This window comes from Felis catus, chromosome A3, assembly GCF_018350175.1.
Source record: "Felis catus isolate Fca126 chromosome A3, F.catus_Fca126_mat1.0, whole genome shotgun sequence".
Classification (NCBI taxonomy): Eukaryota; Metazoa; Chordata; class Mammalia; order Carnivora; family Felidae; genus Felis; species Felis catus.
In genome coordinates this window covers 24,988,376-25,015,408 of record NC_058370.1, presented here as the reverse complement: position 1 = coordinate 25,015,408, position 27,033 = coordinate 24,988,376, and the positions used below count along the sequence as shown (strand labels likewise).

At 41.3% G+C, this 27,033-nt stretch overlaps 2 protein-coding genes and 1 long non-coding RNA gene across 5 annotated transcripts in view; 2 read left to right on the top strand and 1 right to left on the bottom strand.

Moving 5' to 3' along the window:
- The first annotated feature begins 1,244 nt into the window (after nt 1-1,244).
- On the top strand, nt 1,245-8,825 carry LOC123384320. Its single transcript, XR_006595227.1, has 2 exons — nt 1,245-1,621; nt 5,624-8,825. It is a non-coding gene; the product is annotated as an uncharacterized LOC123384320 (long non-coding RNA).
- Nucleotides 7,158-25,143, bottom strand: EIF2S2 (eukaryotic translation initiation factor 2 subunit beta). 2 transcript variants are annotated; one of them, XM_011280853.4, is made up of 9 exons: nt 24,983-25,143; nt 19,261-19,438; nt 17,999-18,102; nt 13,992-14,127; nt 13,241-13,341; nt 12,530-12,678; nt 10,480-10,536; nt 8,219-8,304; nt 7,158-7,629 (listed from the first exon to the last, which is right to left on the bottom strand). In XM_011280853.4, the coding sequence occupies exons 1-9, from the start codon at nt 24,995-24,997 to the stop codon at nt 7,454-7,456; spliced, it is 1,002 nt and encodes a 333-aa protein (XP_011279155.1). In that variant the 5' UTR covers nt 24,998-25,143; the 3' UTR covers nt 7,158-7,453. The 2 variants fall into 2 exon arrangements, with proteins under 2 accessions (XP_011279155.1, XP_023107082.1); XM_023251314.2 differs by lacking the exon at nt 24,983-25,143 and adding an exon at nt 24,433-24,705.
- Nucleotides 25,144-25,264: 121 nt separating this feature from the next.
- The window catches only part of ASIP (agouti signaling protein), a 163,434-nt gene continuing 161,665 nt past the window's right edge, over nt 25,265-27,033 (top strand). For both annotated transcript variants that reach the window (XM_045053311.1, XM_045053310.1), the window contains exon 1: nt 25,265-25,477. The gene's annotated coding sequence lies outside the window, so the exon portion shown is untranslated. The remainder of the gene's footprint in view (nt 25,478-27,033) is intronic.

Here is a 27,033-nt window from a genome sequence, read left to right as displayed (position 1 = left end):
GTGAATATGTGCTGTGTAAAAGGCACATTTTACATTTATTTAATCTCTATAACCACCTTTTAGGTGGATGTAATATGAACTTTCTGTTACAAGTTGTAGAAACTGGACTCAAATGTGCTTAAGCAGGGGGAAGTTTACTGTTTCACCAATTTAAAGTTCCAGATACAGTTATGCAGACCCAGTGGATGCAGGGCTTCAAGAGTTGTCATCAGGAATGTATTTCTTTATTCTTCAGCTTGGTCTCCTCTCTTAGCATTGTTCTCAGGTTCTAAGTGATGGCAGAGCATGGCCACGGGCCTATGAGTGTGGACAGGGAAAGGGAAGAATCCCCAAAAGGAAAATAGGAGTTCTGCTGCTAGAAGAAGGGAAGTTTGGCATGACAAAAATAACAGGTCTTCATTGTGCAGTTATGTCCATCTTACAGATTTTATAGATGCGGAGGTTCTAAAACTTAGCCCCATTGACAGCTGGTATTTCTGTCCTCTCCCCTTTATCTGGACTCTAATCAGTAGGATACAGTGATGGTGATGCTAGGCCAGTCTCACAGTTGTGTTAAGAACTAGTAGTTTCTACTTCTGTGTCTTGAGACCCGGCCACCATGCTGTGAAGCCCAGGCCACATGGAGAAGCCTGACATGACAGCCCTAAGTTCCAGCTGATAACCAGTATCAGCTGTCAGACATGAATGAGGAAGCCTTCAGGATGACTCCAGCCCAGCCACTGACTGAGAACCAAGACAGAACTGCCTAGCTGAGGCCTGTCAAAGTCCAGCACCATGAAGGATAATAATCAGTGATCATCATTTTAAGCTAAGTTTTAGAGTGATTTGTTATATATCAGTAGATAATCTGAACACAAACTGAGGCTCAAAAGGTTAAGTAGTTTGCTCTACTTTAGGGGGACTGGGCTAAGAGTATAGACTTTGTGTAATTGAGTTCCAGTGCAGGTTATTTGCTGTATACCTTAGATAAGTCAGTTAACCTCTCTGAGCCTCATCTTCCTCATCTGAAAAGTGGAAAAGAGCACACTGTTATTATGACAATACCTAATGAGTTCACTTATCACCTAATCCAGATTTAGGTGATTTTTCTCTTAAAAAAAATAACAGACCATAATTTTCTTTTCTCTTTTTTTTTTTTTCAACGTTTATTTATTTTTGGGACAGAGAGAGACAGAGCATGAACGGGGAAGGGGCAGAGAGAGAGGGAGACACAGAATCGGAAACAGGCTCCAGGCTCTGAGCCATCAGCCCAGAGCCCGACGCGGGGCTCGAACTCCCAGACCGCGAGATCGTGACCTGGCTGAAGTCGGACGCTTAACCGACTGCGCCACCCAGGCGCCCCTCTTTTCTCTTATTTTTATATTCACCCTTTCCCAAAGTGTATTTCAGTATGTATGTAATATTTAATTTCTAAATATTAGATATAAAGTTAAACATTAAATAGAATATTATAAAAAGGAGACAAAGGAAGATAATAACAAGAAGGCTTTCCCCCCTGCATCTAAGAGTTACTGCAGTCAAGAGCAGTGTGTCCATCTGGTCACTAAGACTGTGGGGCAAGCCCAGCTGGCCCTCCTGCATTGTATGGATGGATGGACACGATACCTGCTTCCTCTGACTGGTGAGTGGACCCCTGGTGCACACATACCCCTCTCTGAATCCCTGCCTCAGTCTACCTCCTGAGGGAGCCAAGATGATCAGGGTCTCCTCATAAAAAGGGTGCAGCAGCCAGGGCTTATTTGGGCAAGTACATGGGTTTGGCTTTTCCAGGTGCACAGAACACAGGGTTACCCAGTCCCACTTTCTGACATGGACCCCATTTCTTGTCCACATCCTAGTGCCTTCTAACAATAAGCCCCCTTTTACCTCTAAAACCTACCTGCCGTTTCTCCTCTACCCCCTGCCCACCCCAGTGTTCAGTTCCATGACCACACAGGGAGCTGTCTTAAGGCCAGAGACTGTCTCATTCATTCTTGCCCATAAGGGTTTTAAAAAGAGTTTAAAAAAATTTTTTTTTCAACGTTTATTTATTTTTGGGACAGAGAGAGACAGAGCATGAACGGGGGAGGGGCAGAGAGAGAGGGAGACACAGAATCGGAAACAGGCTCCAGGCTCTGAGCCATCAGCCCAGAGCCTGACGCGGGGCTCGAACTCCCAGACCGCGAGATCGTGACCTGGCTGAAGTCGGACGCTTAACTGACTGCGCCACCCAGGCGCCCCTAAAAAGAGTTTTAAAATCGGATGTGTAGCTTAGTCAAATAACTATGGAGCATATGCAAACAATTCAATCCAGTATCTACCTTTGTGGGTTTTTTTTTTTTAACTTTATTAAAAAAATTTGTTTTGATTGTTTATTTTTGAGAGAGCATGAGCAGGGGAGGAGCAGAGAGAGGGAGACACAGAATCTGACCCAGGCTCCAGGCTCTGAGCTGTCGGCACAGAGCCAAACACAGGGATTAACTCACAAACTGTGAGCCAAGGTTGCTTAACTGAACCACCCAGGCGCCCCTATTTATTTTTTTTTAAGTAATCTCCATACCCAACGTGGGTCTTGAAGCAATGGCTCTGAGATTAAGTCACTGAGCCAGCCAGGAGCCCCTACCTTTGTGTTCTTAATTGTACGTCGCTTATCCCCCACTGCCCCCCCCCTCCCCCCGCAGCATTGGACTTTAGAAAGAGGGATACAACATATATATGTATATATGTTTGCATTTCTGGGTGCTCTAGTTCTTGAACATGGATCACATTATTTAACTCTCAGAATAATCCCTTAGAGCTGGAGATACTCCTCTCATGTTACAGGTTTGGGAAATCATGAACTTTGGTCGAATAGTTTGCCAAATAACATGTCCCCTGGGAAGAGGGGAAGGCAGGATGCACACCTGGGCAGTCCTTTCCCACATGCCCTGTCGCAACCTGACTCTGAAATTTCTCTCCTGATTCTTGTGACGGCACGCTCTCCTGGCTTTCTCCTCCTCCTCTGTACTCTGCTCCTCCTTCTTCTTATGCGTACCTCTCTACCCTCTTTTTCTATACAGCTTCCTGGCTAACCAAACCAATGACTTCAGACTCCACAATAATGCCTCCCTATCTCCATCCCTAACTCAGTGCTCCCCAAGAGCACCACAGTCCAGGCCTGCCCTGCCCAGCTACGAGTCTTTTTCTTCAGGCGTCCACATCTTGGGGAATGGCACCACTGTCCACCTGTTACCCATGTCAGCATTTTCTCTCTAGGCATCAAGTCATGTTAATTTTTCCTCGGTATGTCTTGGCTCTAATCTGTCTCCATCCCATTGCCTTAGGTTAGGCCCTTCTTTCTCTCTTACTTGAACTTTGTAAAAGTCACCTCTCAACTAGTCTCCCTGATGCTTGCCTCCCACGTCTGTCTTCTTTAGCACCATCATTTAGTTATTCACTGCCCAGTGGGTAAACTCCAGACCCCTTTCCTTTCTTTCTAACTCAATGTCTTCTATCTCCCAATCTGACCCCTGTTGTCAAGCACATAGAACTAATTGTGGAAGGAACTATCTGGGTTCTGTGTCTTTACAGCTCCAGCTGCTTTTACCTGGAATGTTCTGTCTTCATCTGGCTCATTATCTGGCCTTCCTGGCCTGAGTTAGTCACCTTCCTGGCCTGAGTTAGCTCTGGCCATCCCTACTTCTGTCACCCCTCTTACCAGACTATATTTACAGCTGGTTATTATTATTAGCACACCTATTGTCACGAAACTATAAGCTCCTGGAGGGCCGGGGACTGCCTTTTGCTGCAGGCATTCAGGTAACACTTTTGAACATATGACATTGTTGCGGAGAGGCAGTGTTGCAGAGGCCGGGCACAGGCTCTGGAGCTTGAATGCCTGGGACTACAACCTCTTGGGCAAGTTGCTTATCCTTTCTGAGTCTCTGTTCCTCATCTATAAAATGGGAAGAATAGTATACCTTCCTCAAGGAGTCGCTGTGCTGATTAAGAAAGCACTAGAACAGGGACTGGCACAAAGTTGGGACTTGGTAGTGCTAGCCACTTACATAACAGATTATTTAAGAATATTTAGGAATAGCTTAGAGTTATTTAAGAATATTCGATTAATAAATTAAAAGAACAGAGGGGTGCCTGGCTGGCTCAGTCAGTACAGCATGTGAATCAAAATCTCAGGGTCATGAGTTTAAGTCCCATGTTGAGCGTGGAGCCTACTTTAAAAAAAAAAAAAAACGTTGAATATCCATTATACTTAGCCTTTACAACAGCTGGTCTTCCAGTGTTGTATTAATAAAACAGAAGCCAAGCTTAAATCAAGGGGCAGTGATCAGAAGAGCTCGGTAATATTTTGTTGTCAGGGAAGGTTTGAAAGGACAGGAGCCATGACAGACACAGGTGACCCAGTAGGAGTTTGGTCCTTTCTTCTCAAAAGCACCATTAATGTGACAAAGCTCCAAGGACTATGCCTCTGTTGCACATTGTTGGGAGAGTTTGATGCACCTGTGGCCAAAGGTTTATCAGGATCACTGTGAGACAGGCAACCATCCTGAGAGCGTCTATAATAGGAGCCCAATAAACCCACCATCACCATAAAAATAGGAGCAATACCCACAGTTCTCAGGATTTGTACACTTGGCTACCCTAAAGTCTGCCCATTGACTCTAGAAATTCAGTCTAAGAAGTATTCAACAGAAGGAAAATAGTTCCAGGTGCCAGACAGGGTTAAGCACTTGGCATATACTGTCTCACCAGCTTTGAGGTAGGCATTTTCATACTTTATAGATGAGAATACAGAATATAATCAATGGCAGAGGACTGTCACTCCAGATTGGTCAGAGCTCATACTCCTAGTATTACCAAGAATTAACAAACACGCATCATCTGAGCAGTAATTTAATAAACTATGGTAGAACATGGAAAACTCTTTGCAGCTTTAAAAAATTATGATAACTGTACTAACTTGGAAAACTGTTCTTGGTACTAAAAGGTTCTATGTTGGTAGGATTATGGGGATTAAGTTTTTAATTATAAATCCATCTTTTCAATTAAAAAAGTATACCACATGCTACAAAGCCCAGCTTCTAAACATAATGCAAAACCTAATATTCTGTTCAAATGTGAAATCTTAGAATTGCCAGTACAAAGGATCGGGGTGGGGGAAACCAGGTCAGACTGGGCCTCATATACCACAACAGCATTTCTTTCCAGATGTCCAGCCCAGCAGTTTTTTTCTGCCAGAACACTTAGACTGCAAGATGTTGGGGCAGGGGAGAGAAGGGACTATAAAAGTCTGCATATTCTATGCTTTTAAGCAAACTCATTCAAGTATTGGAACACCTACTACTTGCTCTCAGTACTTGGGGGAGGGGTGCATGAGTGAACAAAAACCTTTGTTCTCGGTGCCTACATTATGGTGGGCTGGGAGGAGAAACAGTATTTTACATGCAGTGGGCGGCAGGTGGGAATGAGCCAAGATGGAGTCAGAAAGGTTTTTCTGAAGACTAGAGATATAACTGCCCGTTTATGTAGTCATGAAAATACCTATCAGCGTACTAAAGACTTTTCCTAGTCATGGAACCTGTTCATCTAGTCTCAAACTTTTTTTAACCACCAATGGAACCCTTTTTTCCCCCCTTTGCATAATTAGGAACACTCAAGACACACTTTGGAGATGGTGGTCTGGTTCCCCTCTCACAACCAAAACGTGGATCTTGATCAAAAACCCTCAGTTGCCTTTTGCTTTGTCACCCTACAGAAGGTTCCTTGCTGCTGAGCTGGTTAGCGTGAGGTAAGAGAGATGAAGTTGATACTACTGTGAATGGGTAATTTAGTTTTGAATGGGTTAATACAGAGTTAATCCCATTTCAATTCAACAGTCTTAAAAGGTTAGTATTAGTCCAGGGACTGTTTTGAGAATGAAGTTAAAATTGGGTTGAAATTGCAAATATAACTATCCCACAGGTAAAATTGTAAAATCTTGTCTTCTCTAAGGGGTCCCACTAAAGTAAATAAATGAATTAAACACATATATACACACACAAAAGCAATGGAGCGCTAATTACACAAGAGGCACTCATCCTTGCTTTATTCACGCAGTAACATCCGACATTGGGAACTATGTGGGCATAGATACAAAATAAGGAAGATGGCATCATAAACAGTTGAGTTCATCAGGGCAGTGGTGGCAGCTCAGCCAGTGTGTGGTTTCCCTGGGACCTATTGAGTCGAGGAAATACTCTCCTCCCTCCACCACTTCATGGCCAAGATGTTTTACAACACTTGGCCTGTACTTTAAAGGTCACAGTGATTAAAAACATGGGTAAGACATTCAGGGCTGAGTGACTGCTCCTGGGGCCACTTAGGAGTCTGGCAACAAGAGCGTGAGGAACAGTGATATGCCCTTATCCTCTGAAGTGTGTGCAAGACAGATCACAGACACGTGAAGGGATCTTTCTCCCTGTGCTGAATGGAGAAATAACCGTTCGGCCAAATGCTTAGAAGGCGGAACTGGAGGCACCAAAAACACCACACAGGCAGCATCACCTCTTGGTTTCTCATGGTCACACCGAAAAGCTACTGTTAATATACAAAATAGAAAAACATTTGTAGTGGGCCTTTTTCAAACCCAGAACACAAGTTAGGGAGGAAAAAGAAAAGCTTTCCCTAGGGTCATAGGTCAGACTCAAGTTCTCTGTACAGTACATGCCATGCTGCTTCCTCACCAATAGATTCCCAACTAGGGTTTTTTCTCCATGTGCCAGTTATCATAGGCTAGGTTTCTAAGATCTTCTTAGTGGTCAATAAGAAAGGGAATTCTGAGGGGGAGGGTACCTTGCACCTTGTATTCCTTCATATGGTAACAGCAGGAGGATTTGGCAGTCAGGCGGTAGCAATAATCCTCATAATGAAAAGAATTCAAATCTATGAAATCGTCCCCTGACACTGAAAACAGGCTGTCCTCCCAGATCTCATGCTCCAGCCACCCTCTCTCTCGTGTGAAGCTTTATCTCCAGAGAAGTTGAGAAGAAAAATGGCTGCCCAGCTGAAGCACCTACCAATCTCCAGTTTCACAGGATGAGACTATAGAGCCCTCACCGGAGCCCAGGCATAAACTGTTTTTGCTAAATTCATTTTAAGCACAGTTTTTATAGAAAACTGAAGGACAAACCAAGTTGAAAGAATCACTGTTATAATAACTTTAATTTATCTTGCATTTTACATAAGTCTATGAACGATTTTAAAAAAGCACCGCCTTACCCCATCATGTTTTTCTGACAGTTGTTAAAGTAGGCAATGAGTAGGTCAACAGCTTTTGAGCATCGGCATCTTGCAAAGATTTCAGACCAACCAGCCACAAGCCAAAAAACTTGGCAGCTTTACTATCTTGTATTTAATACAATGATATATCCACTTTGATGGTAAACCTGTCCAGCCAAATCTCCACAACACACTTTGAAAATCAGTGGTGGTTAGCCAATTAGTTAGCTTTGGCACGGAGCTGTGCTCGCTTGCCTGTGACAGCCTGGAAGCCGGTCTTGATGCTGGCAACAGAGCATCGAGAATGACAAGTTTCGCACTGTAAGAAATAGAGTCGGGTGTCCTTTTGCAGGATTGTGTCCGGTGATCGGCATGTGTGACAGGTAACGTATTCCTCTGCAGAAAAAGCAACATACAGAATTACCTGTTGACTGCAGTGATTGACTGCAGTGAGCCAGAAGTTTCTTCTCTCAAACATATTCTACACAGAACAACGTAAGCCCAAATGGTACCCAGACCAAGGAAAACTTTAGCTTAACTTAGATATTCTAGGGGTAAAGACACAAGGTGTTTGCTGTGATACTTCAGGTACTAAATCATGGGCTGAAAGACTCCAAATGTCCAAGGAGGTGTAGGGGTGCTTGCCAGATGCCACTCCTGGATCTGTCTACAGGAGAGCCACTCAGAACTTACTAGGTTACCTAGGTGGGAACAGACCTGCTAACTTTAAGTCATTAGGAAGATGATAAAAGACAGGCCAGGCCTGAACGCAAACAGATTTCTCTGACTCAGCCTTCAGCCTACAACCAACCAGCAGCCTTGGTCTGCTGAGCCTTAAGAAATCCAAACCCTTCTCCCTGCTACACAGCTGCCAAGAAGTCACCTTGCTGTCCCACCTTCCCATCATTATCATTCTCCCTCATCCCCAAAATACTGCAGCCTGATGAGAACATTTCAGAGCGAGATGATGGAATTATGCACTTACTGATATATCTTCTCAAAACATTTTCTATCTGTTTCTGTTGGAATCTTCCTTTGATTACAAGTTGATTATTACCATCTATAGAACCACTATGAGAGAAAGCAAAAATATTTCCATTATTGTTTCCTGTAAGGAACCAAAGACCTTTATACACTTGATGAATTTAAAATATATTCAGTGGCATAAGTTCTAGAGCAGTCCGATACCACCTGGTTTCTCAAAATTTATTTTTAAGTAGTTGGTGCCTAATGACCTACCCATATTTCCTAACATTAAATCCAATTTCAACCAACCAAGTCTCTAGTAACCTTTAAGTCTAAAACAAATTGATTCTGTCTGTGATGGCTTATTCATCCAACAAAGAAAAACACTTTTACTGAATGTATACCATGTACTAGACAGTGAGGGGGTCTATAAATATAAAAATAGGGAGTTGTATCTCTAAAAATTTTAAGCACTAAATGTTTTGATTCAGTCACATAGTTGATAAAAATATTCTAAGATGGGTGGTGGTAAAGGTTGTTCAACTATGTCAACATATTAAAAACCATTTGTACACTGAATGTGTGAACTGTATAAAGTTACCAATAAAGAAGTACAGTTGAACTCACAGGCCACATATTGTCAATGGTGCTTAAAGAGAAACTTTCTGAAAAGGTGCTGACAAGCACTTTTGGTGGTAAAGCTCTGGGCTAGACATTTGTTAAAAATTACAAATCACAAAGTGAAACAAAATTCAGCCAGGTAGCATTAAATTTACATTTGTTTTATATCTCATTATAAAACTGCCTTTTGTAAGAACCTCTCCTGTGATTCTCCTTTAACTATAAGGTTTATTATCCTCCACAGATTGTAACCCTTAATCTCAGGCTACGGTGATCCCAATGCTTGATGTAGGATTTTTTTCCATTCACTGTCAAAAGAAATGGAATTTTCTCAACAACGCCATAATATTTAGCCCATTGACCATAAGTTCACTGGTCACAACTTGTTTTAATACCCCACCTCTACAAAAACTAAAATTATTCTAAGAAAACCACTGATAGCTTTTACTGCATTAGTTTATGTAAGTTACAAATAAAGTAACAAATTTACATTTAAAACACAATTCTACAACAGAGCCTACGTATCCACCACTAGTTAAAGTAAGCCGCTCCTTAACCCCAGAGCAAGTGTAGCCAATTGCATCAAACGGTTTTAAGAAGAGTTTTGAGTAGGAAGAGAGCAGAACACCTTAGTTATCTCTGTAAGCCTTTTAAGAGTTCAAGCTCCAGAGACAGAGCTGAGTTTGCCATCTTGGCTATGATATTAACTAGCTACGTGACCAACTACAACTTCAATGAAACGGTTTCCAAACCTGTAAGACGGTATTAATTTCTGTTTACAGTTCATAAGACTGTTACAAAGACTGAGACAGTACTCAAAAAAGTGCTTGGCACAGTGCCTCTCACACAGCAGGTACTCAGCATGTGTGAGTTGCTATTATCATACTGCTCTTAAGTCTACATCACTTATCTTTAGTATTTATGGTCACACTCATTGGGATGGCCTCCCAGGGATTCTGGTCTCCCTGAATGGGGAGGGACTGGCTTGGTGCCTTCAACAGGTGAGCCCTGAAGACAGGGAAATAACTAAGGCTCTGTTTCAGTGTTTCTCCTGTGCCACTCATCAACTTCTAAAGCTCTATTTCTTCATATTAACAATTTAGAAAATAAATTCTGATTTAAGAAAATCGTTTCCTCCAAAAATATTTGCTCCATAAAAAGACCCAAGAATTCGGGGCACCTGGGTGGCGCAGTCGGTTAAGCGTCCGACTTCAGCCAGGTCACGATCTCGGGGTCCGTGAGTTCGAGCCCCGCGTCAGGCTCTGGGCTGATGGCTCAGAGCCTGGAGCCTGTTTCTGATTCTGTGTCTCCCTCTCTCTCTGCCCCTCCCCCGTTCATGCTCTGTCTCTCTCTGTCCCAAAAATAAATAAATAAACGTTGAAAAAAAAAATTAAAAAAAAAAAAAAAAAGACCCAAGAATTCCAGTTAATGACAGGAATACCAGCATGCCTATACAGATGAGCCACTGAAAACTCTGTTCTCTATTCCTCAGCAGCCAAGCTCTCAGAAATCATTTCCCTCACTGCCCTAAAATTTCCTCTGATTATCAGGTGAATGTTCTAAGGGTGTTATGTATCCTTTTCAAGTTAGGAGAAGTTCCTCTGAAACATCCGGTACTACTATATATATAACTATATAAATGTGAATAGGGTTTCTTACCTTGTACCCAATTCAGCCAATAAAAATGCAAGGAGATGTTTGGGCTGACGATGTAATCTAAAAAGAAAATGGAATATATAAACCTTATCTCACTGGAAATGGAACCAAATGTCTAAAACACCATCCTGTTCACTGTTTTAATCTGATTACCTAACTATTCAGTGAATTTTAGTGACCAGTTCATCAAACCCTGAAATAAAGGTATATAGGATACCATTTATTTATATTTAAAAGCCCATATAACATGTTATTTATAAATACAGATATATGAAAAAATGTCTGGAAATGTCAGGAAAAATGTCAGGAAAGTAAACACCAACTTTAGAGGTTAACATCTTTTTCTGAGAAGGAAAATGAAGGGATCATAAAGAGATACAAAGATGTCTGTAATTTTAACTCTACAGCCCTCTTTAAAGAAAAAGATCTGAAGCAAACGTGTCAAAATATACCAACCCCAGGCAATGGACACTTCGGTGTTTGTTATGGTAATCTCTATATATTTCCTATTTGAAATTTTTCATTAAAAGAAAGCGGGGGGGGGGGGGACAATATATTGGGAAATATTTCATGGTAGCACAACAGTAGAAAAATTGGTAACAGTTTAAATATTCACCAACTGGGGAGCAGTTAAATAAGTTAATGATACATCCATTCTATCTATGTAACAACAACAACAACAAAAGTACACATAGGAAAAAGTACAGAGCAATGCCAGTCAATATAACTTTTAATTCTATTCACTTGGCATTGTTTGAACTTGTTCCAAACCAGGTACTACTATTACAATTTTAAAGTTATTTTTTCCCAAAGTGTAGTGAGGGTTGGTGAAAATACAACAAAACAGGTAAGCTCCTACATTGCTAGTGGGAGTATAAATTGGTACAAGCTTATTAGAAAGCAATTTGTCAATGTTTGCCATAAAAAATATCCATTCTTTTTAACTCAGCAATTCCATTTTGGGAACTTTTGCCCTAAGGCTATATTCTGAGTTATTGTCAAGATACATGTATCAGAATGTTTCCTGAAGCTTTGCTGATCATGGAAACACGGAAGCAACTGTATCCACCTAAGAGCTGTTAGAGTATGTTGTGTAGCTACTAAAAACATTTATGAAGACAGCTTAATGACGTGGGTAAATGTTTTGTGATATACTAAGAGAAAAAAAGATTAAAAACCAGTATGACACCAATTTATTTAAAAATAACTACATGCACAAAACTAGCTAAACATAAAAGTATTAAACTATGATCTCTTAATGGTGAACTTACAGATGATTTTTCATTTTCTTGCATGTCTATGTTTTCTAGTTTTCTAAAATAAAAATATACTACTGTTGTCATCAGCAAAAAAAGTCTAAAATCTTTTAAGTAATGTGTATAATGAAAACCAGTGATTATCTCCGGGTAGTAGAATTTTTAGAGATTATTCTCTTTTCTGTCCATCATTGTTTTGCCTTTTATCTGCAATAAGCATGTATCATTTATGAAACTGAATAACAAACAGTAAATGGATAAGATTGGTTGCCCTAAGAAGCCTCTCAGAAGAGATGCAGTTGAGCTGTGGGAAGTGACAGACCCAGACAGTGACCTGGCGTTCAAATACACATGGAATGTGATGGTAATTAAGAAATCTAAAATCTCACTGATCGTGTCTTGGCAACGGCCATCCAAGAAAGAAGCACATCAAATTCAGCTGCTTTCCCAGAGCTCATTCTTGCACCTGTTTGTAAGACCTACCCCAGCCTGATGAGCCTTTCCACCTCCCTGGGCTCCCCAGGTTCCTGTCTGAGGACTACATTCAGCCTCCTCCCTTTTCATTCTATAGTTAGGATCCACTCTCATGGGTCTCTCACCTCTGGATGCCTAATAAAACAAGCTCTGAGACCTATGAATTGAAATATCTATGGATAGGACAGACTTGAACGGTGACCTCCCTCAAACCAACCCCGACATTCTTTCTACCTGCAACAAAGTGCACAATAAAAACATTTAACATATACTCCTCTGAGAATCTGGTATTTGGGGTGGAGACTCTCCATTAACCAACTTACAGTTTACAGATATCTGTAAAGTTGACAAAAGAGGTTTTCTTTGTTCCTACTCGGACAACCTGTGGAGGTTTCATGACAAATTTCCTTTTCTCTCCAGCAACCATATCTGGATTCTTTTCCCTCATGATGTTGAATACTCGATTCAATAGCTATAGAGAAACAATTGGTATTCATGTACATGCTATTAATAGGAATATAAAGTTCCTACTTGAGTCACTGTTTTACTTCAAAACAAACATCACTTTTTACTAAACACACACACGTATCACTACATGAGAGCAAGACTCATCCCTTATGGATGCTGAGCAACAACCTGTTCACAGTTAAATGAATGAATGAGACCCTACTAATTCTGCAGCTTCTATGGGAGAGAATATGATATATAGAAAAGATTCAGGAAAGCTGCAACAAGTGAATTCCAGACTTACTCTGGCCCCAAAATTAGTCACCCCTTCCTTTACTCTTCCCCCAAGTCCAAAGGGCTCCATGTCCTCAGAAGTTCATGGATTCAGTTGGAACAGTGAATACCATAATGACTGCCAAACTCTGGGTAGCTGCCCCATATGAGGGCATCAGGCAACACTGTGCACTGATTGTGTGACCTCTCTAGGTCTGTTTCACTGTCTGTTCTTCAACGGCCCTTCCAATTCAGTATAAATATCTTGCTCTTCGTAACATCTTAGCCCTTTTTCTTAACAGAATTTGTCTTACCTCCTCATATGTGTAGTCTCTTTCTGAGCCTGCCCAAGCAGGGCCTGTCTGGTTACTGAAGGAGATACCATCATCTTTTTTGCTGTCTTCATCTTCTAAAGCTATAGATAACAAAGACTGTAAGAATGAGGGGTAGGCAGTAACAGTGAGGGGGGACAGATCTAGAGAAATGAAAGCTTCAAAGACATTTGTCTTCCCTCCCACAGAAAGCATAAAAGCATGAAGGATTAGAAACAACCTGTCATTTCTTAAAGACACGGATGTTACAACTTTCATTAACAGACCACTCCAATTAGAATTTGTGATAACAGACATACCAAATTATTTCCTGATATAACAAACACAAGAGAAAATAATGCACTAGGATAACGAGAGGAAAAAAGTCCAGCTGTTCTGAAGCACTTAAGAAACATCCACATCCATAAAAACCCATCTGCTGACTATACTCAAGTTCTCTAAAGACTTTAGTACTTAGAATTAATAAAACAGCACTTTTAACAAAAAATAATTTTTAAACTATTTAAAATCCAGTTACAGTGATTTTCCCAATAGTCTTAATCAGCATGTCTTCATTGTAATCACAACTACCAAATTCTTCCCCCATGAAATCTTTAACAGTCATTATCAAGTTAGATACTCTTTCCTTTTAGCTTCCAGGCAGTGGAAGGAACAGGAAATAATAAAAAGAGACCAAGACACTAGGTTAAAGTCTTGAGTAGAACAGAAATGAGCTGCTGAGCCCCAATATTACCTTCATCTTTCTCTAGTATTTCATCCTCATCTGGGAACTTAACATTCTTCTTTTTCTTCTTTTTATTGCCAAGCATAATGTCAAGGTCATCCTCTGGTTCAGCTGCTTCTTGGATATCACTTTCAATCTTAAGATCCTGAGAAATTAAGTAAGAGTCTCAACATTTTGATACTAGGACTATTTTTTTAAATGATACGGGCTGGCATCATTTTGGAGGAAAAAATAAAATATTCACAACTGAAGTGATAGATAAGAAATGTCTTGGGGCGCCTGGGTGGCTCAATTGGTTAAGCGTCCAACTTCAGCTCAGGTCATGATCTCACAGTCCGTGAGTTCGAGCCCCGCATTGGGCTCTGTGCTGACAGCTCAGAGCCTGGAGCCTGCTTCAGATTCTGTGTCTCCCTCTCTCTCTGCCTCTCCCTTGCTCATGCTCTGTCTCTGTCTCAAACATAAATAAAAACATTAAAAATAATAATAATAAAAAGAAATGTCCCTCACAGGTGGGCCAAACTGGCTCAGAGAGTCTTTGTCATTTAAACTAGAAATTGTCTAAGACACTTTTTTAAAAGTTGGCTCCACGCCCAACGTGGGCCTTGAATTCACAACCCCGAGTTGAAGAGTCACATGTTTTTCTGACTGAGCCAGCCAGGCACCCCTCTTTAAGACACTTTTGTGGGACCTTTTCCTTTCTTTTATCCATCAGCCTGGAGATCTTACAATTATTGCCCATATTTCCAAACCAGGCCACTGTCATAAACACCTGAGAATCTTTAAAAGACTCCTAATCTTCTGATTAACAATCTTTAGCAGGAAAAGGAGTATTCAGGAGCATTTTAAGGAAGTTTCTAAGTATTTTGATGCAATCACTGGGAGGGTTTTTTTTTTCCCTCCTAACACCAAATACATACTGTTTTCCACAGTAATTCTCCAACTCTCTGACATTAACTAGGTGGCCTATGATTCAATTCAATTCTGACACTATACGGGCTCAATGATAAGACTCCATAGGTTTAATGGCTCAGTCCAAGACTGTCCTTACTTCAGAGGCAAATGCAAGGATAGGGTCCCCATGTTTTACCCACATAGTCTGACAAGACTACAAATTTACAACACCCTTCCACCCCATTTAATAATTTGCTATGATGACTCACAGAATCCAGAAAAGCACTTCACATAACCATTACCAGTTTATTATAAAGGATATAATTCAGTAACAGCCAAATGGAAAAGTGCACAGAGCAACAAAAGCAGGGAGGGAGACAGGTGCAGACCTTCCCTGGTTATACCATTCTCCCAACAGCCCATGTGTCCATTAACCCTGATGCTCTCCAACCCCCACTGTTGAAGGGTTTTTATGGAAGTTTTATTATGTAGGCAGGATTAATTAAATCATTGTCCACTGGTGACTGACTCATCTCCAGCCCTTTTTCCTGGAGGAGTAGGTGTGTGTGTGAAATTTCCAATTCTCTAATCATGGCTTGATCTTTCTGAAAACCAGCCCCCATCCTGAAGCTATCCATGAACTCCACTAGTCATCTCAAAAGACACTTTTGTCACTGCAGAGATGACAAGAGTTTTAGGAGCTGTGTGCCAAGAACTGGGAACAAAGACCAAATATTTATTTTTATTATACCACAGTCAGCCTGGCACCAAACTGTAAAGAGGTCTTTGGGCATCATTTCAATAGATGACATCATGAAAGAGGGAAAAGGCAGAACTCAGAGAATTAGGGTCACCTGATGAATGGAAGGAGACAAGGTAAAACTTATCCGAAGATTGGCTGCTATAGTTATGGAGGTAAATACGGCACTAGAAATGAGACATATACACCCCAGAAAGGTCCAGTCTCAGTCTCCAGCCTTCTAATCTCCTCTGTCCTTTCACCAGCTTGTCCTGCTTCCTACCCTGAAGTATGCTGTCAATATTACCTATCATCATCTATTTTTGTGTGCCTGCATCCTGAATTACTGACATTAGCTACTATAGTTTCATAAATCTTCACAGAAAAGCTGCAAGAACTGGAAATAAATGAAGCTCAGCCTTGAGATTCCACATCCAGCTGTGTAGTTTGCTGGGTTTTTTTCCCCAGCTGTGTAGTTTCAATGCCACATTTGGCCATCAAAGACCAAATCAGCCCATGTGTATTAGCTGGATAACACATAAACAAGAAAGCAGATATTAACTTAGTCTCTGAGATGACAGTCAGTAAATGAGAAACTTGGATATGCTGACATAAGTTAGCACACAATAGCCAATTTCTAGTCTTATACTATTATTTATTTCATCCCAGTAAGATCTACTTCCAAACTGAGGCTAAGACCCAGTGAAACACAGAAAATGGCAGTGTTTTTCAGTATTTTTCTAAAGTCATGTGATGGTCTAAAAATTCAGAAGAGTAACCCAATATCTTAAAAACACTTTAGTGTTTGACGGCCTGATGAGGATACTTTTAAACAAGCTCTTATGTTTAGGACTTGTCAATAGCAGAGAAAATTGTATTCAAGCACTTAGTAAGAATAGAGCTCATAAGCAATTCTTCAGGACAAAAGCTACTAGAGGAAATGCCTCCAAAAAAATCTTGTTAACCAAGACCTTCTGTAGCACATCTCTGATATGTCACCTTGATACCCAGGATATTTAAACCTCATTTATTCAGTATAATCTGAACATTTCTTTCTCAATTTCCTTACAATAGTAGGAAGAGAAGAGAATCCTCAGACAGGGAGAGAATAGATGAATCCAGGTAAAATCATCTTGTTCTAAAGGACTCTAAATTATCCCTGAACTAAAATAATCTCTGAAAATAGGAAAAATATCTTGTTCATTTCAGTACTCTAGCAATTAGCCTGACTCCCTGTAATTACCAATGCATATTTGCTGAATTAACCAAGTTATCAATATTATGGCACTATTTCTAAAACTGAATGAATTACTGTATACATTTCTTTGTTACATGTGGGATACACCTTATTTACTTCAGTTCAAGCAAACCAAAGAAAAATTGGGGTAGAAGGCATAAAATAGGACACTTAGTACATGTGCATGTGTTCTCATGTTTGCTCCTTTTCACTTGTATATACATAAAATTGCTACTATCCTGGAATTTTTTTAAATAGATGTGTGGACTCTGCTCAAGATTCCTGGACAGTCTAAAATAATAGCTCCAGGGGTGCCTCTTAATTTTGGTTCAGGTCATGATCTCAGAGTTGTGAAACTGAGCCCCACATTGGGCTCCATGTTGGGCATGGAGCCTGTTTAAGATTCTCTCTCTCTTTGCCCTCTCTCTCTCTCTCTCTCGAAGGAAGGAAGGAAGGAAGGAAGGAAGGAAGGAAGGAAAGAAGGAATAAAATAGTAGCTCTAAGTGAAGGAATAACAGACTTTCATCTCCTTCCTGATCCACCCTCTTATTTACCCCCCTACTCATACATTTACCTATCCCTGTTCAAAAGAGTTTTGAAGTATTTACATTGGAAACTGATCCAGTAACAAGACAATTATAGGGCCTCATGTCCCTACAAGATCAGAGAACCCCATAAAACCAGGCTCAGTGCTCCTGTTCTCCTATAGGCCATATGATCATCAGCCACCAACCATCACAAGCTGGGGTTCATTTTTTGCTGCTCAGAGGCACACACATAAGTTTGTGTATCTTCAACATGCTACCAAAAGTTTAACAGAAGAAACCATAGGAATATATACTCCATAGGATTTCTCTTACAGAAATATCTCTTCCTTAGCCAATTTCAGTGTGGTTAATGACAAGGGGCTTGTAACCACCTTAATGGCACACAATACAATGTGTAAAACCTAAATTTATATTCCTTTAAAGCATAATCCCTTTAAGACACCTAGTCAGACCAAATCCCAAGAAAATGACCTCAACAGTGATTCAAGTACTTAATAACAAAAGCAAAGCTGGTAAGAGACAAGACAAAGGGAGGGAAACATCAGTCATTAGCAACCTTTCGAGAGGTCAAATTTTACCTTCAATAAGAAAGCAATACTACCTTTACACCTTCTTCAGCTTCATCAATATCAAATATCTTTTTTGTTTTTTTCTTCTTTTTCTTCTGATTAAAGAAGTTCAAGTCATCTAAATCATCAGAAGCATCTAAAAAGACAGACAATTGAGATTAAAAATTATTAATAACTAGCAGAAGGCATAGCATCAGAGTTAAACCAACATTTTAGCTATTAATTAGTCATCAGAATAGAGATCAAGTATTAATTAGTACAGTGGTCTCTCTACAACCACAAAGATTATGATTCTGAAAAACACAATGGCAGGTCAAGTCAAAGCTCTGTAGGAAAAACCCGGTCAGGGGACCATGTTGGGAACATTTATTTAGTAATCTAACCATATTGTGCCTCATTGTTCCCAAGGCAAAGTCAGGGTTCTAACACAATTTTCAAAGCTCTCTAGTTTTCTCTCTCCATTTCTGTCTACCCTCTCATCTCCCTTACTTTAATCCTTGGTTCCAGACCAACTAATTATTTCCACTTCTTAGTAAACTTTATCCATTATTAGTGAGTAAATAATGGGTTTATTCAATCAGTTTTCCATTTGCCCTGCCCTCTTGTACACTAGGAATATTTTAGGATCCCTCTACTACAAAGTTTTTCATGGAGCTATTTATGAATTTGTTTTGTCTTATTATGAGAATGATTTACTTTTCAAGTTTGTTTTAAACATGTACAAGATGCTTACTTAGCACATAGTAGATGCTCAATAAATGTCAGGTGTCCCCATCACTAGCAGTGTCTTATGTTCAGCAGACGTAAATTTTATTTACAGAATCATTTATTTCTAGTAGTCAAATGGTGTCTATGTCAGTGTGCAAGAGGGAATAACTAGTGCTGATATCTAAATCCAAACATTTTAGGTTGTAATTTTAATCTCTTCTATACATTTTCAGACTTGCTAAGACACAAAACTATCAGGCCCTAAATCTTTTTGCCTACACTCAAATACAACCACAATTAAAATTGGAGAAGAGACTTGACAGGTTAGACTGGAAAAACCAGGCCTGGAATGATGAGGTTTTGTCATTTCTACAAGTTGTGGATTCAGTAGCAATTTCTCTGGAACAAGTTTATCAGAAATCTGGCAAGATCCAGTGTACATGGCCTGTTGATAGCCTCAACTTCACTGGAACAACCTTATCAGGCTGAGAGGTCACTGTATGTAAAAAAAAAAAAAAAAGAAACACTGATGGAAGAGAACCAGGTCTCAGAAGACAACAGTGACTCTTTCATATCTACCACTTACCTTTTTTCCTACTGTCCTCTTCATCGGCTTCTACATCTCTGTCCTCAGTGGGCTCTGGTTCTACTTCTTTTGTTTCTGAGGGCTGGGTTTCTTCTGTCTGGGCATCCCCTTCCTCATCTAACATAAAAGGCTTCTTCTTCTTCTTTTTCTTCTTGCTCATAGTAGGATCAAAAATCATCTGTTTAAAAGACAATAAAGAAAAAGGAACTAAATGATTGTTTTTTTAATGATACATTCCAAACATGTTGTATTTTCTTTTTTTTAAACTTTTAAAAATGTTTATTTATTTTTGAGAGAGAGAGAGAGAGAGAGAGAGAGAGAGGCTGAGAGAGAGAGAGAGAGAGGCTGAGAGAGAGAGAGAGAGAGGCTGAGAGTGGAGGAGGGGCAGAAAGAGGGAGAGACAGAATCTGCAGAATCTGAAGCAGGCTCCAGGCTCTGAGCTGTCAGCACAGAGCCCGACATGGGGCTCGAACTCACGAGCTGTGAGATCATGACCTGAGCCGAAGTCGGACATTTAACTGACTGAGCCACCCAGGAGCCCTGGAACATGCTGTATTCTTAAAGGGTATATGCTTAGAAGTAAAACAGTATATGGTGCATTTAAGTACCAAAAAGGATTTTACACACACAAAGTCCATCCAACCTTCCTTGTATTATTAAATAGGGGTGGAGGTGGGATTCTGAAACATGTGCACCTGCCTTTACGTACACTGTCACAAGATACAGTAACTTCACTTTTAAAATTCATGAGCAAATCTGGAGACTATAAATGCATCATGGAACTTAGGGAAGGGACTGTAGAAATAACCTATTCTATGCCCCCCATTTTTTGGAGAAGAAAACCAATGCCTAGGCAGGTTATATATGTTTTATTTAAGGCTGTAACCTGGGGTTGCTATACCAGACTTGACCTGATTAAAAAAAAAAAAAAAACTGTTTTCCCCTCCAAGTTCAGATAAACCTTTATAAAAATCCATCAGCAGCCTTTCCTATAGCTAATCTCTATCTGAGTAAGAAAAACTTCCATACAACCTTTTACTTTGCTTTTTGTTTCTACAACATTCAAAGTTTTCTTAGGTTATTTTAAATCTAATGTCTACTAGAGAATAAGTGAAAAACTAATTTATAACTTGTTTTAGATGATTTGTGTACACTGATCACTTGTGAAAAAATACAGATCATTATTTTAGACACAACAGTTTAAGAACATATAGGGGAGATGCCTGGTAGAGTGGAAAGAGGTCTTTGAAGTCAAGTAGAATTGGATTCAAATCCCAAATAATTTTTCTCTAAGTCCCTTACCAATCTTTGTCCAAATTCTACCATGCTTAAATTTAGCATTTTGCCCAATGAACTTCTGGAGCAGTTTAGTGGAGTATTTAAAAGCACAGGTTTGGGGGGTGCCTGAGTGGCTCAGTCAGTTGCACGTCTGACTCTTGATTTCAGACTCAGGTCCTGATCTCACTGTTCATGGGTTAGAGCCCCGCTCCATGCTGACAGTGTGGAGCCTGCTTTCTCTGTCCCTCCCCCACCTCTCTAAACAAACGCACAGGTCTGGAGTCCAACTGATTGAATTAAAATCCTGACTCTCACTGCTACTTGTGTTATTCCAGGTAAGTTCTTGACCTCTCCATGCTTCAGATGTAAAATGGAAATCAGTAGCAGAAGCAAAACCGAACCTTACAAATTTACATAAATATGTTCATATATATTTAAACACTTGGCACAGTGCCTGACACAAAAGTACTCAATAAATGTTAGCAATTATTAGAATTTATACAACGTTTCATGGTTCACAAAGCATGGTATCTCTTGACTCCTATCACTCAAATTTCATCAATTCAGGGTGATCAAATTTCTAAGACATCATAAAATTCAAAATCCCAAAAACTGATTCTAATGTACCCAAGTACATTAGAGAAATTGAGCTACACTGAAATCAAACTAAAGTCTGTAATAAGGTAGGGTAGTTACTGTCTTCACCCAATAGAGAAGGATCTTCAAGACATTCTGGAAATTGATACAGCCTTCTTTCAAAGACTTTCTCTTTTACTTTCACAGAAGATTTAATTGTATAGCAAATGAATAATTCTGAAATGCAGTCAGTCTGAAGGACATTACTTATTAAACTTTGAAAAAAAAAAGAAAGAAGACAGAACAGGAGGAAGTTCCCCACTGCTGATCCATCAGGCCTTGAGTCACCCTACATGGAGTGTTGCAATCTATTCCAGGGACGTTATCTAGTTTATCCTCATTACTGAAATATGGAGGTTTGGCAAAAGGACAGCAATCTAGGCACTAAAAATTTGGATGTCTGGCAGGGCTTACAATTTACTGCATTTTTTTCAAGTATCAAGTTCTCTGGAATTTTAATTAGCCTTTATTATCCAACAAAATAGACCAAAGATTTGAGGGATTCTCAAATCAGTGCAGCCTTACAGTTTTCTTATCCTATGAAAAACATTTGTACTTAAGTCTACAGGGAAACAGTTTGGTTGTAGCCTTGTAAAGAGTAATAAACATACAGGAAATTATACACTGAAATAATTACCATCTCTCTCAATTACTGTCTCTGGATGTTTAAGACACATACTCATTGCCTCATTATACTCCCACCACCTAGCAAAGTCGATTTTAAAAATAAGGAAACTAGGGATCCCAAAGTAGTGCCCAGAGAAGGACTACCCCAAAATATAAGGCCAGGTCAGCCCTGAAGTGAAAAAGTCTTTGTTTTTTTTTTTTCTTTTTTAAGATTTTCACGTCTGACTTACAAATTATTACATTCAAAATGTTTTATGAGACTAGTTTGGCTTCGAGCAGCAAATAGTTGCTGACAGTGCACTTATGGAAAAACCACAGAATCTCTTGAGTTTTTTGTTTTTTTTTTAAGCCCACAACAAAGCTTTCAAAAAGTTTCCTACTTGCAACTTCCTGGGTTGGGCTGGAGGTAAGGAAAAGGGATACCAGCAAAAATTTACGCTGATAATAGCCTAAAATGCTTCATGAAAGTGGTAACCTACTCTCATCCAACAGAATTTACCCAAGATGCTAACTTTATGACCACATCACACCCAGGGGACAAATGTTAGTTACAAAAGAACCTAGAGAAGCAAGGTAAGAACAAAAGCTAAGCACTGTCATGTCTGGGTGACAGGATCCTGGAAAATTTTCATTTTTTGTATTCTTCTGTTTTGTAAACTTTGTACAACACACATCCATTTTTAACCAGAAACTTTTTTTTTTTTTTTAGTTTAAAGCTTCTTTTGTAAAAACATCCTACCATGTTGTGTGAAAACCCAATGGTTCTGATACTTCGTGAATGGGGCCTACTAATAAGCAGTAATCTTTGCTACTGACAGCACTTTTTTTAAAAAAAGGTGTGCAAAACAATGAATGCCTACAGATTAGGTAATTTTTCCTTACTAGGTAGCACCCCATAATTCTAGAACACTGCTTTACCAAGGTAAAGGTTATATATCAGTGAGTTTCTGGCCTAATTACCAGGCTTAGAAAGAAACGTGTGCAGTTTGTTTTATGTCAATTATACATCAATAAAGTGTTTAAAGAAAAAGAAATGTGAAGAAAAGAGGAAAAAAAATTTTAATAGTAGGTTCTTTAACCCTCTATCCTAGCCCAGGAATTCTACTCTTGGGGAGTCCCTGGCAGTTATAAATCATTTCCATGTACAAATTTTAACCTGATCCTCACAAGTCTGTAAAGTAGTCCAAAGTTAAGGGCTGGTCTAAGAGTATTTATCTAGTCGACAGTACTAGAGGAATGAGATCCTGCACATACCTCCAGAGTGGAAGCCAAAGGCTGAGAGGTTCTAGTCCCACTAACTTGCTGTGTGATCTTGGGCAAGTTAACCTCCCTAGGCCCTTGTTTCCCGCCTATAAAATGTAGTTGGACTGGCAGACCTGTGAAGTTGCTAAGCTGCTTAATACTTTATTGGCTTCCAAAGCCTTCTGTAGGAATGCTGGTTCTGCCATTTCTGCTTGATAAAATCCTGCTCACCCTTCAATAATGTATTCACATTCCACTTCCTTCAAAACCCGTTCCCACTGTTAAAGCTGAATCCTCCAGCTCCCCAACTCGCTATGTTGAAATGGCCCTATTTCTTCTACCTCTAACAACTAGATCTACCTCCCTTACAACACTTGTGAGTACTTTACCGTAAAACCCATACACAGAATAGTACCCTACAGTACTACACAGGCACTGTTAAAGGTTATGAGAAGCTTAGAATATGGGTAGAAAAAAAGCATGACGCTGCTACTCTCAGAACTTTTGAAATAAAGTAGTCAGAGCATGACCTCCAAGCAAGAACCACCTACTTCATTTAGACTCTCAGTTTTCTCTCCTAACAGACCAAGAGCCTGTTAGTTATCTAGATGGAGGTAATATTGCATAGATCTGGAATTCTACTACTGGTTCCACCAGTTACTATTTAATCATGGACATCATACAACTCTCTAAGCCTCTGTTCTCTCATCTCTAAAATGGGCATAACAATGATACAATCTTACAAGGTTTTTGGGAAAATCAAATGTGAGATTGGAGTCCCCTCCAGAATAAAACCAAAATTCCTTATTTTGGTCTTCAAATCCTTCTGTGAATTAGCCACCACTATATTTCAAGGGGATCAACCTTAAACAAATTGCAGAATATTCTTTCTGTGATTACATGTACTTGCCTTCTCAACCACTCCTTTACCCTGTGATCAGGCCTTTCCACTACTTGTGGAAATTCTCAGCATCGTTCAGGGTCTACCTAAAACACCAACGCTCGAGGATGCCTCGAGTTTTTCCTCTAACTCCTCTCCAAGGCGCTAGAGGCCAAGCACCCCAATATTTATAAAGTGAATTATAAATTCAAGAGCATTGCTTTTGGCGGGGAGACCTGGCCGGTAAGCCGTAGCTTTCCCCCCCAGTGTTGATCAATACCTACTGACAGTACTTAAAATCAAATTTCATCATAAGCCGTTTGATTTTAAACGAACTGGAACCAACCTGGCTAAAATGGATTTGAGAAAATTTGCTGAGGTACAAGCACGACGGGAGAAAACGATCCAGCCTGCTTTGCAGCCGGATTTTCCCGCTCACGTCTCAGAGCTCTCCGTTCAGGAAGGCTCAGGGACTCCCGCCCTAAAACTTTCCGAGGTCGGTCACTTACTGAGGCTGAAGGATCTTTTCCTCTCGTCCTATCTCCCTCACCCCTCGGTCTTTTTAAGAAATAATGCTCGTTATGAGCATGAGGGCGGACACCGGCCAGGACAAGCCAGCCTGCAAAGTTTTCAACGAGGGCGCTCCGTCGGAGCTGAGGAAGGCTCCTCTCAGCACGCCTGGCGCCCAGCGAGGAGAGTTGGTGCCCCAGTGTCAAACCGAAAGGAACGCAGGGGTCGCCAGCCTCAATCTCGTTCTTTCGGGGCATTACCCAGGCATTCAAGCCCCCTTCTGGGACGGCGACTCAACGAGCTCTCAATTCTGGAAACGCCGGCCAACGAAAGGACGCAGGCCTCGGCGCCGCCGCCCTGAGGAGAGCCGGACGCGGCCAGGCCCGCGGCTCCGAAGTCCTCACTGGCTCTACCGCTCCCGGCCGCCTAGGCCCGGCTGCTCCACATGGCGGCGGCCGGCTACTAGGCCGCAGGCCCGGTCTCCCACACTGGGGTGGGTTGGGCTCCCCGTCTCGGTCCTTAGCCCTAGAGCCAGGCTCAGGCCCTCACCTCATCCCCGGACATGGCGGCAGCTCGAGTGGGCTCGGCACAGACGGGAAGTCGGACGGGTCAGCCCCAGGCCCCAGCAGCAGCGTTGCTCCTGCCGACACTTCTCCCACCACCGCACTAGACTCTTGCATCAGCGAAAGGGAACGACACCCCGCCCTCTCCTCCCAAGGGTTGGAAATACGCCTGCGCAGAACCTGCCAAAGCGCAGGCGCGCGGCGGGGCCAACCTGGAGCGCTCCGTCTGGCGCGAGTTACCAGGCGACGGCGTGGCGCCAGGCAAGCCGGGACTTGTAGTCCGCCTGGAAGAGGCGGGCACTTGAGGCACGGCAGTCCCGCGATCCTCGCGCTTTTGCTACGTCTGAGGAACCTTGCCGGGAGATTGGTTCTTGGAGGTGGCTGCTCTTACCTTAGTCTTTCGCAGCGCAGAGGTTTCTGCGATGTTCTGCACGGCTTGTCAAGCGAATTCGGGGCCATTTATCCTAGGTTAGGGTAGGAGGTGAGAGCTCAATAATATGAGCCCGTTAGGGTTTTAGTTCCCTTGCTACTACCTCCACTATGCGCCCTCGAGGTGTTCTAACGTTTGAGGGACTCATTGGTGCTAGAAGCGCGCTCCTCACTGAGGAGCTTTTACTAGGGGCGCCTGGGTGGCTCACTCGGTAAAGCGTGGGCCTTGGGTCCGTGGGCCTTGGGTCCGGTCACGAAGTCGTGGTTAGCGTGTTCCAGCCCCACATGGGGGCTCTGTGCTGACAGTTAAGAGCCTGGAGCCCGCTTGGGATTCTGTGTCTCCCTCTCTCCCTGCCCCTCCCCTGCTCGCGGGCTGCCCCCCCCCCTCTCTCTCTCTCTCTCTCTCTCTCTCTCTCTCTCTCAAAAATGAATAGACATTTTTTAAAAAAAATTTAAGAGGTTTTACTTAGTGGGATTTCTTTTAAGTTTATTTATTTTGAGAGAGAGAGGAGAACATGAGCAGGGATGGGGCAGAGGGGCATAGAGAGAATCCCAACCAGACTTCGTGCTGATAGCGTGGGTGCCACCGTGGGGCTCCGAACCCACGAACTGTGAGATCATGACCTGAGCTGAAACCAAGAGTGGAGACTTAACGGACTGAGAGGCGTCCCTGCTTAAGGAGAAATTTAACCTAACAACAGGCTAGATTTCAACTTGGGAGGTCCAAAACCAAAAGTCTCTCCTCATGTAGTCTTGAGAGATGTCCCCTAAAAGAAACAGCCCGCTAGCAGTCTGTCAGGAATCCTGAAAATACTTGTTTATGAAATCCCTGCTTGAACGCTGTGGGTGCATCATGCAATTCCCCTTGAGGCATAATAATAGCAAACAAAACAAAACAAAACAAAAAACCTGTTTATTTATTTATTTATTTATTTTGAGTGAGGGAAAGAATGAGCAGGGGAGGGGCCAAGGGGAGAGAGAGAAAGAAAAGAGAGTTCCAGGCATGCTCCCAGTGTGGAGCCTGACCAGGCGCTTGAGCCCACCAACTGTGAGTTTGTGACCTGAGCCAAAATCAAAAGTCAGAGGCTCAACCGACTGAGCCACCCAGGTGCCCTAAAAGTGGTTACCTTGTAAGGAGCTCTCACCATTGTCAGTGCCCTCCAGCCAAAGACCACTGAGAACACAGCTATCGTTGAACAAAATTGGGCTTATTGTCTCCTTGAGAGGAGGGAGACACACCACGAAGGATGGGGACACTCAGGAAGAAGGTCCCGGAAAAAAAAAAATTTACATATGGGCTTGTGTTAGGTAACTTCAAGGAGTGTTTCAAGGAAGCAGGCCTTGTGTCTAGATTGGTTACTGTTTTGAGGTGGTGGTACTTCTATGATGGGGTATTTTAATAATTCTTATTTAAAAAGGGAGAAGAGCCAAGAGAAGCTAAAACTATGATTGGTTGTGAAGCAGTCCCTCCTGTTAGCCAAGACAGGGAGATTTGTTTTTTGTGTGCATATGTGATTGGGACAATGTGCTTTGTTTGTTTGTTTGTTTGTATTTAGACATGATTATGGAGTGGTTTTGTTTTTGTTTTAATTCATCCTGACCAGAGTG

Coding starts and splice junctions, on each gene's coding strand:
- EIF2S2 (XM_023251314.2), bottom strand. CDS start 24,690: ATGCCCCGAAAGAACGAGATTGAGGCTGGCGACCCCTGCGTTCCTTTC. Junction 14,128..17,998: donor AAGCTGAAGAAGGTGTAAAG/GTAGTATTGCTT, acceptor TTAATTTCTCAG/GATCTTAAGATTGAAAGTGA. Junction 7,630..8,218: donor TGTTTTGAGAAGATATATCA/GTAAGTGCATAA, acceptor CTTTTTCTGCAG/AGGAATACGTTACCTGTCAC.